The sequence below is a fragment of the Biomphalaria glabrata genome, chromosome 8 (assembly GCF_947242115.1).
Source record: "Biomphalaria glabrata chromosome 8, xgBioGlab47.1, whole genome shotgun sequence".
Taxonomy (NCBI): domain Eukaryota; kingdom Metazoa; phylum Mollusca; class Gastropoda; family Planorbidae; genus Biomphalaria; species Biomphalaria glabrata.
The window spans coordinates 31361235-31377544 of record NC_074718.1 but is presented as its reverse complement, the minus strand read 5'-3'; the positions used below and the strand labels follow the sequence as shown (position 1 = coordinate 31377544).

Here is a 16310-nt window from a genome sequence, read left to right as displayed (position 1 = left end):
GACTCAAAAGATTTAAGGTTTATGCTTAATTGTTTAGTAGTTTTTAAAAGATATTTTTATAGAAATACTGTTACAAAAATAGATATTATCAGTTAGACATGTACTATTAACTCATATCAAGCCTCAAATGGAATTTGCACTCAACATAAATGACACGGTGGCAGCCTTGCTGATTTTTTTGTATTAAATGAAATGATAGGGCAACACAGTTTGATTCATAGCCCTTAATAATAACAATAAGCTAATTTTTTTGTTTAAAGTTGTGCTTAGTCCAAAATATTTTTGACTGTTAACAGAGCAATACTTCTGTAATGCATCAGCTGGCTGCTGAGAAAGCCTGGCTTGAACAACAAATAGAAGATACAGAGAGACGAGAAGCTGAGAATAGAAAACCGCAGAAGGTAATAGAATATTTCATCAATAAAGATTATTTAATTTTTATATTTACATTTTTATCTTAGAAGATTGTATTGTTCATTATTGTTATTAATGTTCCTATTGTTGTTTTAGTTTTCTTATGAGCCAGTCCATACTGACCAGTCTAATAAGGTTGAAGTTGAAACTCGGTTAACCCTTTCACTGGACAGATCCCAAGACTCTTTAGGTTAGTAGAGCTTTAGCAGCATGATGAGCATAAGACTTCATCACTTTGTTCCAATAAACATTAAATGATTTTTATTTTATGATTAGATAGTTTCTTCTTTCTTAGGAGACAATATACAATCTATAAGATTCATGTTCCCCCTTCACTGTGCATTACATTTAAGAATCATTAACTGCTTTTGCTAGTAACATTGAAAGGAAAGCTAATACATTTAGTTTCCAGTTGCTAACTCTGCTGGAAAGAAAAAAAATGAATTACCTTATTATGCTAATGAAGCTGAAGCTCCTGTTTTAAGAGGCTTCATGTATTTTCCTGAATTGAATGATTAACTAATTTCTTTACCTTTTTAAAGTCATAGCAAGAATCTAAAATCTCTCAATGCTCTTTCATAGTACGAACACCATTTTTTTGTAAGCTTCTACTGAAGTCTAGAGGTGGCATGATGACTGAGTAATAAAATGCTTGGCTGCTGAACCTAGGGGTCTCTGGTTCAAATCTCAGTGAATGCTTGGATTTTTAATTTCAGGTTTTTTAGAATGCCCAAGAGTCCCCCCAACTTTAATGGGTATCTGGTATTAGTTGATGAAAGTAAAGACGGTTGATCGTTGACACCCTTCTTAACCATCAACTATAGAATAGATTTTAAGGTCTGAAAGGGGTACTTTTTTTTTACTCAAGTCTAGACCAACCTCACTTTTGTTATTGACTCATAAAGCTTCACCTATTTGCATGTAAAATATGTAGTCATTTTTTACACTAATTTCTAATACACAAGATCATTTCCTTTTGCTACCTCAGATGACTTGTCACCATCTTCATTCAATACACGTCCATCGCCAAGCTCATCTCAGATCCTAGAAGATGACAGTGATGGGTCTGGACCTCCAGCAATTTTGCGCAAATGGCAGCGCCAGCGCCACAAGGAAGAATACACATTTGACCCAGTTAGTGATGCAAGTGAGACGTTTAAGAGAATCAGCCTGAATGCATCACTTCCTCGACGAAACTCCAATGAGGACAAGAAAGACTTTGGTAATCTTTGCATGTATTCTTAACATTTTTCTTACTCTAATGATATTTCTTTGAAACATCATTAGCTCCAATTGCCCAAATCTTCTTCAGTATTACTTCTCTGACAGTGATATTTCTGTGACAGTGATAGTTCAAAACTATGGAGCCAACTTTTGCTTTTGTCTTTTGAATTTCCACCAGAAATTTATTTTTTCAGCGATGCTAAAATCATTCTCATAAAATTTAAGTGTCATTGTTTTATTGAAAACAACTCTGTTTCTCAATCTTATTTTCTTATGGCACAGAAATGTTAAAATTTGCTTTGCACTTTCTTTTGAAAGTAATTTTAATTTAGAATAGAAATTTTCTAACTAAAATGTTAGACTCATTTCTTTGTCTTCCTCTTATGTGCCTACCAAATCCTTGGAATAATTAAGCACTTATGGCTCTTAGTAATGATTGCAACTACCCACAGTTGTCAATTCCAACTTTAAGATTTGTATATTATGTCACTTCAAAAGGTCTTTGCCCATTTTTAACTTGTATATTTTTAAAACTGGTTTGTGATTGTGTTTCTTTCATGAGCACAATTATATAAAAAAAAGTATAAGTATGATAAATGCAAATAGATATTGTATTTGTTTTTATTTAATACATGAAGGTGCACTTTAATGGTGTGAATATGTTTGCATGTATGGGAGGAAGGGGAATATGTTTTAAGGAATGTTTTTTCCATTTGTGGTTGCAAGATTTTATTTAGACATTAGACAAGAACTGAGGATCCAAAGATCGAAAGAGACTTATGTAGGAAGCAAATGAAGGCCTTTTATCTTTATGTGACTGAAAGACCAAAGAATTTAGTATACAAGTGGTGGCTATTGAGGAGGTGAAGTTAAAGTATTTTTTTTTAAGAGCCACAATTGATAGCTATAGTAGAGTATGTGTTAGACAGGTTTTAATTGTGGAAGAATTAGGGTCAATTAGACTGTGCCAGGGATGTACCAAAATAAAGGTATATTACTTTTAAGGGCTTTTAGACTTTGCGGCCCAAATGGGGTGGAGGTATTATAATAATAAAGCCCATCCTTCTGGAATTATATATCTATCTATATCTCTCTCTCTATATATATATATGTAAAGTTCCACTTTCAGACCTTGTGATCTCTAGGGCAGATGATGTAAAATGTCATCTGTTTCTGTGGCCCATGGTTAACAAGGGTGTGATGTGGTCAGCACAACAACCAACTGCCTTTACCTTGCCCTAACTAATGTCAGGTACCCATTAGAGCTGGGTGGACTCAGAGGCAGCTTGAAGATCATGAAATTAAAACTCCCAGTCTTCATGAGGATTCGGAAGTCAAACGCTTTACCATTCAGCCACTGTGTCTATATATACATATATATGAAAATAAATTATCTGTTGTGTACAATTTTATTCATTACCAGACCGCTATCGACTCCCAGAGACTAATGGAACATCATCTGAGAGCTGGGAGAAACGGATTGAAGATTGGACCCAGCAACAAGACAAAAAGAGACAGGTAAATGACCAATTAAGTAATCCTTTTAGTAGGTAGCCATTGCTGCAATGCTTGTTTTAAATATCAATTCATAGTAATAGTTTTGATGCCCCATTTACACTGCATCAATAAACATGCAGTTGAAAAGGCATAATAAATCCTTCCTGCTTAACTACATTAGCTGTTGTTTGATTGGATGTAACTATTATAAATAGTTGGAATTTCTCATAAAATTCTAGTTAGGTGGAGCATCAATATGGGCAAGCAATGCCATTACCAATTCCATTTCCTTGCGTTTATAAGATAAAACTCAAACAATCATTTAGATTAGATTTATTTTAAATTATTTCATCTTCTTTTTTTAGTTTCTTTTGTGCAAAAACCCTTTATAGTGCATGTAGAGACTAGACTTTACTCCCAGTGCTAAATATTCAGATGGAATCAAAGACCTCTTTTATTATTAATAAAAATCACTTTAAGCTAATACTTTTAGAATAATTATTGCATGACCATTTTTATATCAAACTTCTGAAGTTTTGGTGTGATCAGAGGTTGATAAAAACAATGCTTCTGAAAGCTAACTAATGAAATAGCATAGTAGTCTGTTTCACATTTAGTTGTGATCCTCCGATTGTGTGTTGACCCTAGTAGTTAGACTAATTTACGCATGTTTTTTGTTTCCTCTTCAGTATGTTAACAGTTTTGATGTGACTGATCAGGTAAAAATATTAATAGTTTCAGTTTTACTCATTTAGCTGAAAAGAAGGATATTGTTTTAATTTATTTGTTCTTTTTTTTTTTTAAATTAATCTTTTTTATTATAAAAAAAAATATTTTCTTGATAGGACCTATACTACACTATCTTTTAAGAAAATTATTCCATTTGTGTAGTGTTCAAATAATTGTAAGCTGCATAGATAAGGTTAATTATCATTATATTCATTTCAAATTTGATAAATTAGCTTGAGATTAATTTTCATCACATCACCTATGCCTGTTGAGAGTATCCCCCCCCCCCAATTTTGAGTTAAAATAGCATTTATTAGTTGAAAAAAATCCTTTATATTTTGAGACATTAAAAATTTTCTTGTTAATTTTAAAGGCCAAAATAAATGAAGAAAATAAAAAATTGCAAGAAAAATATGAAGAAGATTTGAGAAAAGTTGAAGAAAGAAAGGTAGAGAAAAGAAAAGAAGTAAGTTCAATTATATTTACTATTATTACCTATTACGAAAAAATGTGTGTGTGTGTAAATTTACGTTATATTATACTCTATACATATTTATTATTTAATATTTTATTTGTTGTAAAACATTTATATATAATTGCAGGATCATTTTTAAATTTTGTATTTGTAGTAGTTATTCTGTAATAAATTTCCTTTACATTAATTTATCATTTGCAGGAAGATGAGGCATTCATATCTCGCGCAGAAACTGCTAAAATGCTAGAGGAGAGGAGAGCAGAAAGACGAGCCAGGATACAGCAGACAGCAGCTGAGGCAGCAGGGACATCTGTTCAGAGAGAACAGCCAGAATCCCACACAACCTCTGTAACCCTCAGCATTAACAAACAGCAACAGCCAGAGTATGAAAACATGTCATTTTCACATCCTAAACCTTTTGTTCCGTACTCACCCCCCTCCTCCACACTTATCATTGATCCAAGAAATCAGCAGAGGCAGAGTGAAAACTCCATTCAGTTCCAAATGAAAATTGGATCTCAGCCATCTGCTGGTAAGAATAAATCAATTTTTATTGTAACAGTCTAATTTGGTCTGCTAGATTTTTAAATATTTTTTTTTATGGGGATTTTTACTTTGAAATCACTTAAGATTTATGCACCTTAGCCATTCTTCAATTAAGTCATTGTTTCCCAAACTGTGTTCCACGAGGCCTGAATAGGTCTTCTATAAACTACTAGAATAATAAACTAGTAGGCCACCAAGTGGTGGCTTAATGGTAAAGTGCTTGGCTTCCGAACCGGGGTGCCGGGATCGAATCCTGGTGAAGACTGGGATTTTTTATTTTGGGATCTTTGGGCGCCTCTGTCCAACTCTAATGGGCATCTGACATTAGTTTGCAAAAGTAAAGGTGGTTTGTCATTGTGCTGGCCTCATGACACCCTTGTTAACCATGGACCACAGAAACAGATGATCTTTACATCATCTGCCCTATGGATTGCACGGTCTGAAAGGGGAGCTTTACTTTACTTTAGACCACCAAATAAATTAATCTCTCAAAAAAAAAGCTAAGTGTTCTGCTAAATACTCAGAATGTGTGAAGTGTTCCCTTAAGGGAAATGTTTGGGAAACTCTGAATTAAACATTGGAAATTAGGTGGGGAAACACTGAATTAAGCAATAGAAAGTAATTGACAAAGTTGTAATAACAGAAATATTTAAATATATAAATGTTAATTAAATTTATCACAAAAATAGCCCAAATTATTGTTTAGGTTTGTTTCATTATCTTGAAACCGCATTGCATGCTAATTTTATTTTCATGTTAAAATTTTTATTTTTACTTTAATATACAGATCTATATACTAGGCCTATCTATATATATATTTTACTTTGATAGACAAAGAAACAGCTCAACTGTTGGAGGCAGAGAGGGAGCGTATTCGCATTGAGGAAATGAAGAAAATAGAAGAAGAGAGAAGGAGACTAGAAGAAGAGCAAAAAGCTAAAGAAAGAGAAAAATTGCAGGCAATAAGAGAAAAAGAGGAAGAAGTCAGGAGAGAAAAGGTAAAAAAAAAAATTTAAGCTAGCAGGATTTAATTTTTGTTAAAGTGGAAAAAATATTTTGTCTCCCTTTATACTTGAAAATCTAGGCTAATAGTTTTGGGATATTTTATAGTTGATTCTATTTTGATTTTATGGCACATGAACACAATTTAGGCCATGTCGTGCCCTGATATATGTTGAGACTAGGCCTAAAAAATACCTTGTACTTCCTGACATATTATGATAATGTTAGTTTGATCCCAGTTACTTTTTTTTAGATTATATTGCAATCTGTTCAAACTTGTAATGATCAGTTTCATGATTGTTGTTTTTTTGTTACAATCTAAGTTTAAGAAAACAACATTTCATTCATTCTTATGTCAGTTGCTTTCAATAGCTTTAAAAAAATATAAATAAAAACTATTTTTTTTTCATTCTCCAGGAAAAATTAGAACTGGAAAGACAAAAGTTTTTGAAGGAGCAAGAAGAGTTTAAAAAATTAAAAGAGCAGCAGGAACAGTTCCTTCAAAAACAGCAACAAGAACAGCTTCTTTTGAAGCAGCAGCAAGAACAGCTTTTTCTAAAGCAACAGCAAGAACAACTTCTTTTAAAACAACAGCAAGAACAGCTTCAAAATCAACAAGAACAGCTTTATTCAAATCGGCAAGAAGAACCGCGTTTGAGAAAGCAGCAACAAGATAGCTACAACTCAGCACCAAAACTTCAACCAGTAGCTGCAAAACGCCAAAGTGCTTCACCCAGTCTTAGAGATAAGAGTTCCTCTTCTTACAACACTAGTTTCACAAGCAGCTCACCACCGAAATTCACTAACTCCAGTCAACCAACTGTTTCAAGAAACAGTTATACACTCAACACAGTCAATGCTAATCATCATCCTCCTCCAAAGCAGAATGCCATCCCCACCTCCAGGTTGTCCCGAAATCTTGAGGGCAGCAGTGGAGATGAGAGTGACCCTTCTCAGGCTGGCCACAGGTTTTCCAGGGAGCAGATGCTTGCAATGAATAGGAGAGCAAAACCAATGCAGGCTCTGCCTTCAGAATCCAATTCACAGGAAGCCACACCTAAAGAAGAAGAGGTTTCTAGCGTCACACCAATTACAAGAGAAGCTCCTTCTAGAGTGGAGCTCCATTCCTTGAACTCTGTGCCTAAAGCCAAGTTCCGTGACCCTAGTGAAATTTATGTTAATGTGGGCACTACAAACCCAGCTCTTTCACCCAGGCATACAGAACCAAATAAAAGGTTCACTGCTCCATGGATGGACAATAGCGATGACAAAAAGAGGCACACTTTTTCTGCTTTTGGGGAACATTGGCTAATAGAGGAAGCTGAACGTAGACGGCTGGCTGAATCAAGTAGTAAACTACCCACCACCAAGACTTCAGTGCACTCTTCAAATTTCTCAGGACCCATCAAACCTGCGAATGATAACCGTTGGCGAGGAGATACCTCCATGCCTCAGGCCATTCGACAAACTCTTCTGCAGAAAACCTCTGGGCTAAGAGGCAGCACTCCTGACTTGGCCTTTTCCTCCAACACCTCTTACTCTTCATCACGTTCATCCTCCCTCCCTCCTAATGAGAGCATGACATCACAGCACAATCTATCCAGCTCCCCCAAGGAGTACCAGCAGAACTACGCTTCACAATACAATCAGCAGCAACCTAAGTCGAGATACTCCCAGCCTGACCAAGGCAGGGCTCCAGTTAATGGCAAACAGCCCTGTTCTCACTGTAATGAAGAAATAGGTGAGTTTTATCCCTGTGTTTGTTTTCCCTATTATTGTACACAATTTTTCTCTAGAACTAACTCTGTTTACAAATTTGGAACTTAAATTTCTGTACGTTGTTTTTGATACATGGTGATGCTAAATTTTGATAGTTATCTAATCTTATAGATTACAGACATAAGTTCAAAAAAGAAGATAATTATGTCCTACACTTTTCATATGTCAATGTAGTCATGCATGTTGATCAATTTCATAAACTTTTGCTAAGTTGTTGGTTTTCCTGGTTGATTCAGGCAACCCATTCTATTCTCTAATGGCACTAGGGAAGAAGGAGCACTTGTACAATTTGTTCTAGAATAGTTTTACTGTTTCTCCATTGCTCTATATGTTACAGAAGTAACTCTTGCTACATTAAGTATGTATACTCTTGCTCAACTTACAGGTTTTGGAACTGCTATGGTCATTGAAGCCTTAGGGCTGTTTTATCATGTCCAGTGTTTTAGATGCTGTGTGTGCCACACCTCTTTAGGGTCAGGGCAGCATGGAGCAGATGTCAGAGTTCGAGGTTCAAAGTTGCATTGTCCCAACTGTTACAGCAATGATGAAGGTAAGACAACTGTTTTTTTATTTTTAGAATTGTTTTCTTTTTGTGGTAATAGGTTTTTATTTCAGTGATTTCATTAATGTATAATCACTATTTTTAAGCATGATAACTTGCATAAAAAATTAGATGCTTCATTATTTAATGTCTAAAATTAAGTTTTATATTACTACACAAAAAAATTTAAAGTTTTTCTTTTTTTATTGTGATTACCAACAAAATTTCATCTGTGTAAATTTTCACTCTTTTTTTTGAAATTCTAATTTTATAATAAGTATTTATTTCTACTTTATATTTCTACATGATTATGTTCAAACTATTTAGATTATGTTCAAACTATTTAGATTATAATCAAACTATTTAGATTATGTTCAAACTATTTAGATTATGTTCAAACTATTTAGATCAAACTATAACAGTTTGTAGTAATAATAAAACAAATTGAACTTTACTTTTGAGGATAAATCTAATTTCGGGGGGCTTTATTTTTGTATCATAGCATCCATTTTTACTACAGGTGTCAGAAAAAGTTCCCAAGCATACCATGGCCGTTTAATGCAAGTACCGCTGTAGCCACTCATTATTGCTTGTAATTGTTGCTGCCATTTGCATCATGATTTATTTAATGATTTATTATTCCAGTCACAGACACATCAATAATTAGTTATAACTATCTATCAAACCAACAGTAACTTGTTAAAAAATTGTTGAAAATTAATTAACTATATACAGTTATTTTTGAGTCTTAAAAAAAATCATATTAAGTTTTCACGAAAAAAAAAAATTTAACATACAAATTTATGAGAATGTAAATTGAAAAAAAAATAGTGTTTTAATTTTTATTTTTGTTTTAGTTAAAAAGTGAATGTCTGCACCTATGACACTTGCATACTAATGTGATGCATGGCAAGCATGCTAAGGCAATTTAATCAGTTCATTATATTTTACAGAAGACTAAAATTGTTGACTTCTTAAGTTTGCGATTGAAATCAGTAGATAATCTCTATTTAGCTTAGTAATTGCTCATAATATGATCCTAGTATCATGGTTTATTACATTTCAATTCTTTTTCTTTTCTTTCTTTTTTTTTTCATCGTTGTTGATTTTTTTTGGTTTTGATTGTTTTCGTTACTTTTTTTTTTAAAGTGATCTGATTTCTATAAACAACAAAACTGTTAACTCTTTGAGCCTTAGTATTAAAAAACAAAATATAGTTTGAATAGGCCTAAAGTGAACTGAACATTGTTTCTTAAAGTTTTCCCAGGCAAAATTTAAAGATATATTTTCAAGATTTTTAGTTATCTGAATATGCGATGATCTACCAAAATAAAATGTATGGTTACCCGTTTTAAAAGTATTTAATAGGGCTATGCATTTAATATTTTAATAAAACTTTTCACAGTTTTGGGGAAATTTGTAGCTGACATTGAATAGTAAATGAAAATTGACAATTCTTTGTGACATTGGACTTACTTGTTGCTCAAAGGGTTGATAAGAGATTGACTTGTAGATTTACTATTTTTTTACATTGTTTTTTTTTTTTTTTGTCATTATTATTTTTTTATTATAATTGTTTTATTTTTGTTTAATGTGGATTATACATGTCAGTTTAAACATAAATGTTAAATCAAATCATTTGTTTGTCTGGGAGTTTTCTTCTTTTGTCTTCTCAGTTTTGTTTTTTTTTATTTTTAACTTTCTGTTTTCTTTTTTTTTTAAATTCAATGTCTCCCTTTTCAAAATAGAATAATTTTAGTTTGGTCTTATTTTTTTTTCTTTAGTCTGCATTTTGACTCCTTAGACTAGTGGTGTACTATTGGCTCTCTGATGTCTGTAAATTTTAAAAGTTGTTGGCTATGTTTACTTTTGATTATTATCTTTATATCAACTTTCAATGTATCTTCTGTACTTCTATGTTGGTTATTATTGAATGGAATAAAAATAAGCAAAAAGTTTTTTTTTTCACTTAATTAAATATATTCTATTATGACATGTATGCAGCAAATATATCACATATGTAGACAAGGCACTAGGGCAAGGCACTAAATTAATATCTTGCACTCTCTCCAACTACTACTTAATGTATGAAATATATACATATATCTATTTGAACTTGAATAATAAATATGGACACTGACTTTTGTAATATCATGAATCAATTTTTAATTTACAAATTATTGAAATTATATACCAATTTAAGCGATTTTTAAAGTTGTTGTTTTTTTCTACCAAAATCAGTCTTATAATAAGATTTAATTCAAAATAATTTATGTTTTACTATTATATAAACAATTTTTTTTCAATATATTTCATATAAATGTTTGTTTCTTTCTGCAGCTGGATTAAAGTTCAGTAAAGTCTAAAGATCTTATAGATGGATTAAAGTTCAGTAAAGTCTAGAGTTCTTAGAGATGGATTAAAGCTCAGTAAAGTCTAGAGTTCTTAGAGATGGAAGTCAAGATATACAGAAATTTTGTGTTTCAGCTTTAAAACATTTTTTTGCTGTTTATCCCAGCAAATGGAATGTGAACATTTAAACCATACAGTTAAACTTTGAAAAAATCAAACCTAGTAGTTGTATTATCAGTCATCTGTAACACTTGTATTGCATTTATTGACCATACAAGTAAAAACCAAATTATACACATTTTATTTTGGCTACTTTCTGATTGTTAAAGTATATTTATAAATATGTTATTTCTTTTGTTTTTTTTAAATTTCTATTTATAATATAAAAAACAATAAATTTAATAAACTATTAAACATAAGTTGGTATAAATCTATGCTTGGATAAGTTTTAAAAATATTTCTGGATACCCTGGTACATTCTTAAGAACAGATTCTGGAGATTGAATAATTAAGATAAGGATCAACATATTTAAATGCTTGCAACACAGTTATAAGGCATATCTAGAAGTCTGAAGATTAAGAATGAGTGCAGTATTTCATATGGCAAAGTAGAACTAGCTGTAATCTATATACTTTGTCAAATCCAACACAGATAGTAACTGATTTAAGTTCTCTTTTCACTGCGTTCACTTGCTATCACCAGTATTTCTTCTTTTAGGTCTCAGATACCCCACAGCCTTTACAAGAGACTATCAGCTGTCTATTTTAGATGCCTTTTACTGCCAGCTGTTATACTCTATTCCAGTTAGGGCAAGATGGTGCCTCAGCTTCTCTTCCCAATGTTTCCTGAACGAACTTCTCTTACCTGTCTCCATAGAAGCTTTGCTCTTATAATCTTGATATTAGGCTGTTATTGACCAGAAATTTAGAACTTCCATTTTCTTTAAAGAACGCTGTAGATGTAAAGAATAGATGCATACATGGCTATATGAGTGCTGAGATCCATCTTTTTTCAGGCTTTTGTTGTTGTAAAAGTATTGAGACATTAACCTTAATGTTAGATGACTTTAACCCTCAAATTACATTTGAATTTGAAAACAATACATTATACATGTACTGTTTAATTATGTGTTTGAGAAATATTTATATGTTTATCTGTTCATAACTGCATTTTTTCCTATTCATTTTTAAGGAATATTATGTTGTTTTGAAGATTTTTCTATTTTAAAGTGTTAAATAAAATTAAAATTTTACAATTGCTTTTATTGTGACTTTAAAAAATAAGGATATAAATTATCAATGACATAAGGTCCACAAACTAAAATAATGTGTTTCCATTTGAAAAAACATGTTGACAAATAACATCAGAAACAACAGAATGAAGTACTGAATATTTTGTAATGGACTAAAGAGTTAATCTGTATTTGTTTTTTACAAGGTTGGGCTTAACTTCTGAGCAATGAGTGGTAAATCTAGAAAAACTACACTTTTTGTAACATTCTTTAAAAAATAGAACAATATTTAAAAAAATAGAACAATATTTCTAATTTAAAATTTTCAAATAATTTTTGAACAAAAAAAGCTTTAACAATACTCAGTTCCTTGTAAAGGCCATATGCACTGTATTAAATGCACTTTCGTTTCAGAAAATAAAAACAGTTAAAAAGAGCTGTACACTTTTTTAGTTTTCCTAACAAATGAGAGACAATGAACCCTTCTAAAAGGAAAGTCTAACAAATTGCTGATAAATTTCTATCCCAACTTACCCCAATCGTAGGCTATCATAAACAATGCATTCTATCCCAATATTAGTGAATGGGTTAGGATAATTTACTCATTTTCTCACACTGAACAATATTTTTTTTTACAATGTAATCTACAGATAAATAAGCCCATTAGCCACTTCTATAATATTTTGGTACAAGTTTTAATAATTTATACAATATTTTAAGAAGCACATATAAATTATTAATTGTGTTCAAATCCTGTGATGCATTTTGAAAAAAAAAATGTTCTCATTTTTTTTTTAAAATTATAATCTGTTCTATCTTTGACATCATGTAAACTATTAAATTATTTGATAAAGTTAGGTAAAGAATGACACATTTGTTCTAGTTTCATTTTCAATTTTAGATAAGTTTTCAAACAATGTTTTTTTACCCTTACAAGCTTCTAGTTTTCCTGTCCATTTGTTGTAGCCATATTTTTATACTTAAAGAATGTATTGTCTTGAGAATGTCCTTAAAAAATGTCTTTCAATTCAAATCATTTCATTTACTTTTGTCAGTCAGATGTTAAATTTGTCAGTGAGATGTCAACTTTTGCAGTCCAAAATAAAAATATAGTTACATCTTTTTGTTTTGTCTGTTGCATTACTTATTATATATTTCGATTATTATTGAAGCTTTATATTTAATTGTATAGAAAAATAAATAATTTTTCTAGAATAATTGTATGGTTTTTTAATATCTAGAATTGAAAATGCAATCAAAGTGTAAAGTTTATTATGATATGTTTTGTATAAATTTGTAAATAGTGGATGGTCTGTTTTTGTAACTGACATTAATTGCAGGATTGTTATAGTAGTTTAGTTTCAGATTTCAAAAGGATCCTTGTTGTAGTGTTAAGTTCAACGAATGAAAGACTAGATTTGACTTATAATGCTCGGAGCAGCCCTACAGGAACAATTATATAGTAACTATACAACCAAATCATTGGCTGCCACAGCATGAGTGAGAAGATAAATATTGTCATTTGTAAATTTTTGATGACCCCAAGAATTTATTTTTGAAAAGCCATTTTATTAAAAACGCTGGCTTGTTTATAACATTTATATAGTTACCATCATATGTGTTGATTAATAAATTATCAACCATTATACATTTATGCATATAAACTTGCCCCTCTAGCTTTATGATAAACCAGATGAACATATGCAAGTAATATTTTCAGTTAGATACTCTCTATATGTTACCTATATTCTTTTAATAATCCTTACTGGTACTACAATACTTATATTGGGGTAAACTCTAGTTTGTTTTACTTTCATTATCACTGATCAAAGTCTCATTCCTTTGTGCTCACTGAGTCATTAATACTTGAAAAATTAATTTCATATATAATATAAAATTTGTATTTTGAACCTTTCATTACACATTTGTTAACGTGTATGGTATATCTAAATGTAAAATATTACATTTCTATTTTTCTTCTTTTGTTTACATTCGACTAACAAACAAAAAAATTATTTAAATTCTTTGTTAGCATATTTTCTGTATAAAAGTTAAATAAATATTAAGTTATAATTTGGAGAAAATGGTTAAACCAAGCTTGTTCAATGAGTGATTGGAACTTTCCCTGTGTTTTTTTCCTAACTTAATTCTAGCCAATTTTTATTATCATGAAATCATTTAGGAGATTGAAATACTTTGTGTTCATTTTATTATTTTTTCTTACCTGTTCTCACATATTTTGTTTTGTGCAAAAAAGAGACAGTGTGATAGTAGGTAGGTGTGAGTAATGCTTAGATTCACTCAAGTTCTGGAAAACATATAAATGGAAGAGTGTTGCTCTTTCTAGTAAAGTCAATACACATGAACTGGTAGTCTACTATTTAGGATTTTGTACTCACTCTTGTTCCATTTACTTTTGACTGAAAAATCCAATTTTGTGTTTCTTTGTTAGAGTTTTTGAGAGCCGTTAGCATCTATGCATGTGTAAACTAGATCTATGAGTGTGGAACTGAGTAGACTAAAGCTATATATATTTGAGTGTATAAGCATCTCATGATTTGTTCATTAATAATGTTTTGATTATATTTCAAGTATAAACTGTACAGACCTGACCTTATGGTTGCTAGTGTAAGGACATGTTTAGCTAGCTACTTGAGAGACTAATTCTGTCTGTTTCTGAATAAGACAAAAATTCTTGGAATAACAGGTTCAATGAATGTACATTTGTTCCTTTTAAATGCTGAGTTCTCTATTCTTTCATAGCCTCCCTTATGTTTAATACATTTCAAAGTAGAAAAGTTCTTACAATAAACCTAGATTTCAATCAATTAAAAACAATCTTATTTAAGGATGAGCCAACAATATTTGATTTAACTATCAGCACACAGGCAATTTAAACATTTGATATATATTTTTAAATTATTGTTTTGCCTTTCACTAACACAATAATTTTTAAAAAATGTATAAATAAGTACAAGAGCACACAAGAACTAGGACTTATAGTGATATAAAAACAACACTACGTTTTAACTGCGCTGTACATTATTACTTCCGGAAAATAGACCTTACTCTTAAGTTATGAAGTAGTCAAGTCTTTCTTTCTTCTTGATTGACTCACTTGGAGTGCACTGATGATTGGTTTAATTATTCAAAGTTACTTTCCCAGAATTGGGTCAATATCTACACACACAAAACGTCAGGCACTATTCATACAAAGCATCTCCATAATGCTAACAGTCGATGCCAACATAACATGCCAGTTATAGCCAGTTCGAACACAGACATACATATACAGCTAATAAGATTTTGCATGTGTTGTGCCATTGATGAGAAGGCCGATATCTTAATTATTTAATACATGTCTGGTTCTTTCAAAATCAATAAGCTTTCAGTCGTCTGTTCTTTCCAAGATGACAATGCCCCTATTATCTCCCCTCTAGTGTAATGCACTTTATATGTGTTGCTTGTATTTTCTAACATAACTTTATTTTTGTACTGTTTAAACTGTATACACTACATTGTTTATTATGTACATTGACATAACAAAAAAAAATACAAATAAATTATATCTATATATTTATTAATATGCAGAGTTTGTTTTATTTAACTCAGTAACATGCCTACATTGTTAACTAACAATAGAGTTGAACATTCACTAGACCTATGCATTAAAGAATAAATGTAGATGAACATACATCCTTTTCAATTTGGTGGCTAAATGGTAAGGCGCATGACATCCGAACCAAGGGATCTCGAGTTTGTACCCGCTGTGAATGTTTGTTTTAGGACTGCCCAACTTCCTTTGTGGAAGCAAGGCGGTTGGTCATTGTGCTAGCCACAAGCCACCCTCGTGAGTTATCGGCCAAAGAAACAGTCGAACTTTACAGCACCTGTCCCTTCTCTTAAAACTGAATGCGATTTAATATGAAATAACTCATCCATTAGTCTCAAGATGAAAAAAAAACAACTCTTTATTTAATTATAGATTTAGTGGTATCGTACCTCTCACAGATGTTCTTACGAGGACATAAAAGTTGATGGACTTAGATCAAGAAGTTTAAAAAAAAACCTATAAAAACAAAAACGAAAGCTCAATTCAAGGACCAAAATGGAGGCCTAAAGGCATGTGTTTTGTGCACGCTGCTATCTTGGACTATCTACACCAAGCACGAGAGAAACGTAGCCTACATTCATTTCACTTGCGCTGCCTCCGAAGGATCCTGAAAATCACAAGGCAAGAAAGAGTGTGTAACCGAGACCATTCGTAATAGTCAAAATAATCTGCGACGTCACAACCTGTGGGCAGTAGACACCAATAGCTCGTTGCCACGTCGTACAGACCTGTGAGGTGGCAACGAGCTATTGGTTTCTACTGCCCACAGGTCGCGTAACACTGAGATACTCGCTCGATCGGGCCTTCCCCTCTTCTTCAAAAATCTCAAAGTTGCCTTACAGGCTTGGTAATGTCCGCTGAATGGAGGTCGAACGTATCCCGAAAGTTATACTAGTCAACTCGCGA

At 31.8% G+C, this 16310-nt stretch overlaps 1 protein-coding gene across 2 annotated transcripts in view; it reads left to right on the top strand.

Annotated features, from left to right (window-relative positions):
• Positions 1-15375, top strand: part of LOC106067309 (LIM and calponin homology domains-containing protein 1-like) — a 146141-nt gene extending 130766 nt beyond the window's left edge. Inside the window, exons 16-27 of one of the 2 annotated variants that reach the window (XM_056038939.1) lie at positions 297-401; positions 511-604; positions 1403-1636; positions 3062-3156; positions 3825-3854; positions 4238-4330; positions 4541-4871; positions 5717-5883; positions 6305-7628; positions 8052-8216; positions 8728-8767; positions 10548-15375. In XM_056038939.1, coding sequence (XP_055894914.1) covers positions 297-401; positions 511-604; positions 1403-1636; positions 3062-3156; positions 3825-3854; positions 4238-4330; positions 4541-4871; positions 5717-5883; positions 6305-7628; positions 8052-8216; positions 8728-8767; positions 10548-10566 — 2697 coding nt within the window. In that variant the 3' untranslated portion in view covers positions 10567-15375. The remainder of the gene's footprint in view (positions 1-296; positions 402-510; positions 605-1402; positions 1637-3061; positions 3157-3824; positions 3855-4237; positions 4331-4540; positions 4872-5716; positions 5884-6304; positions 7629-8051; positions 8217-8727; positions 8768-10547) is intronic. The other variant, XM_056038940.1, reaches the window with a different exon arrangement.
• The last annotated feature ends 935 nt before the right edge of the window (positions 15376-16310 follow it).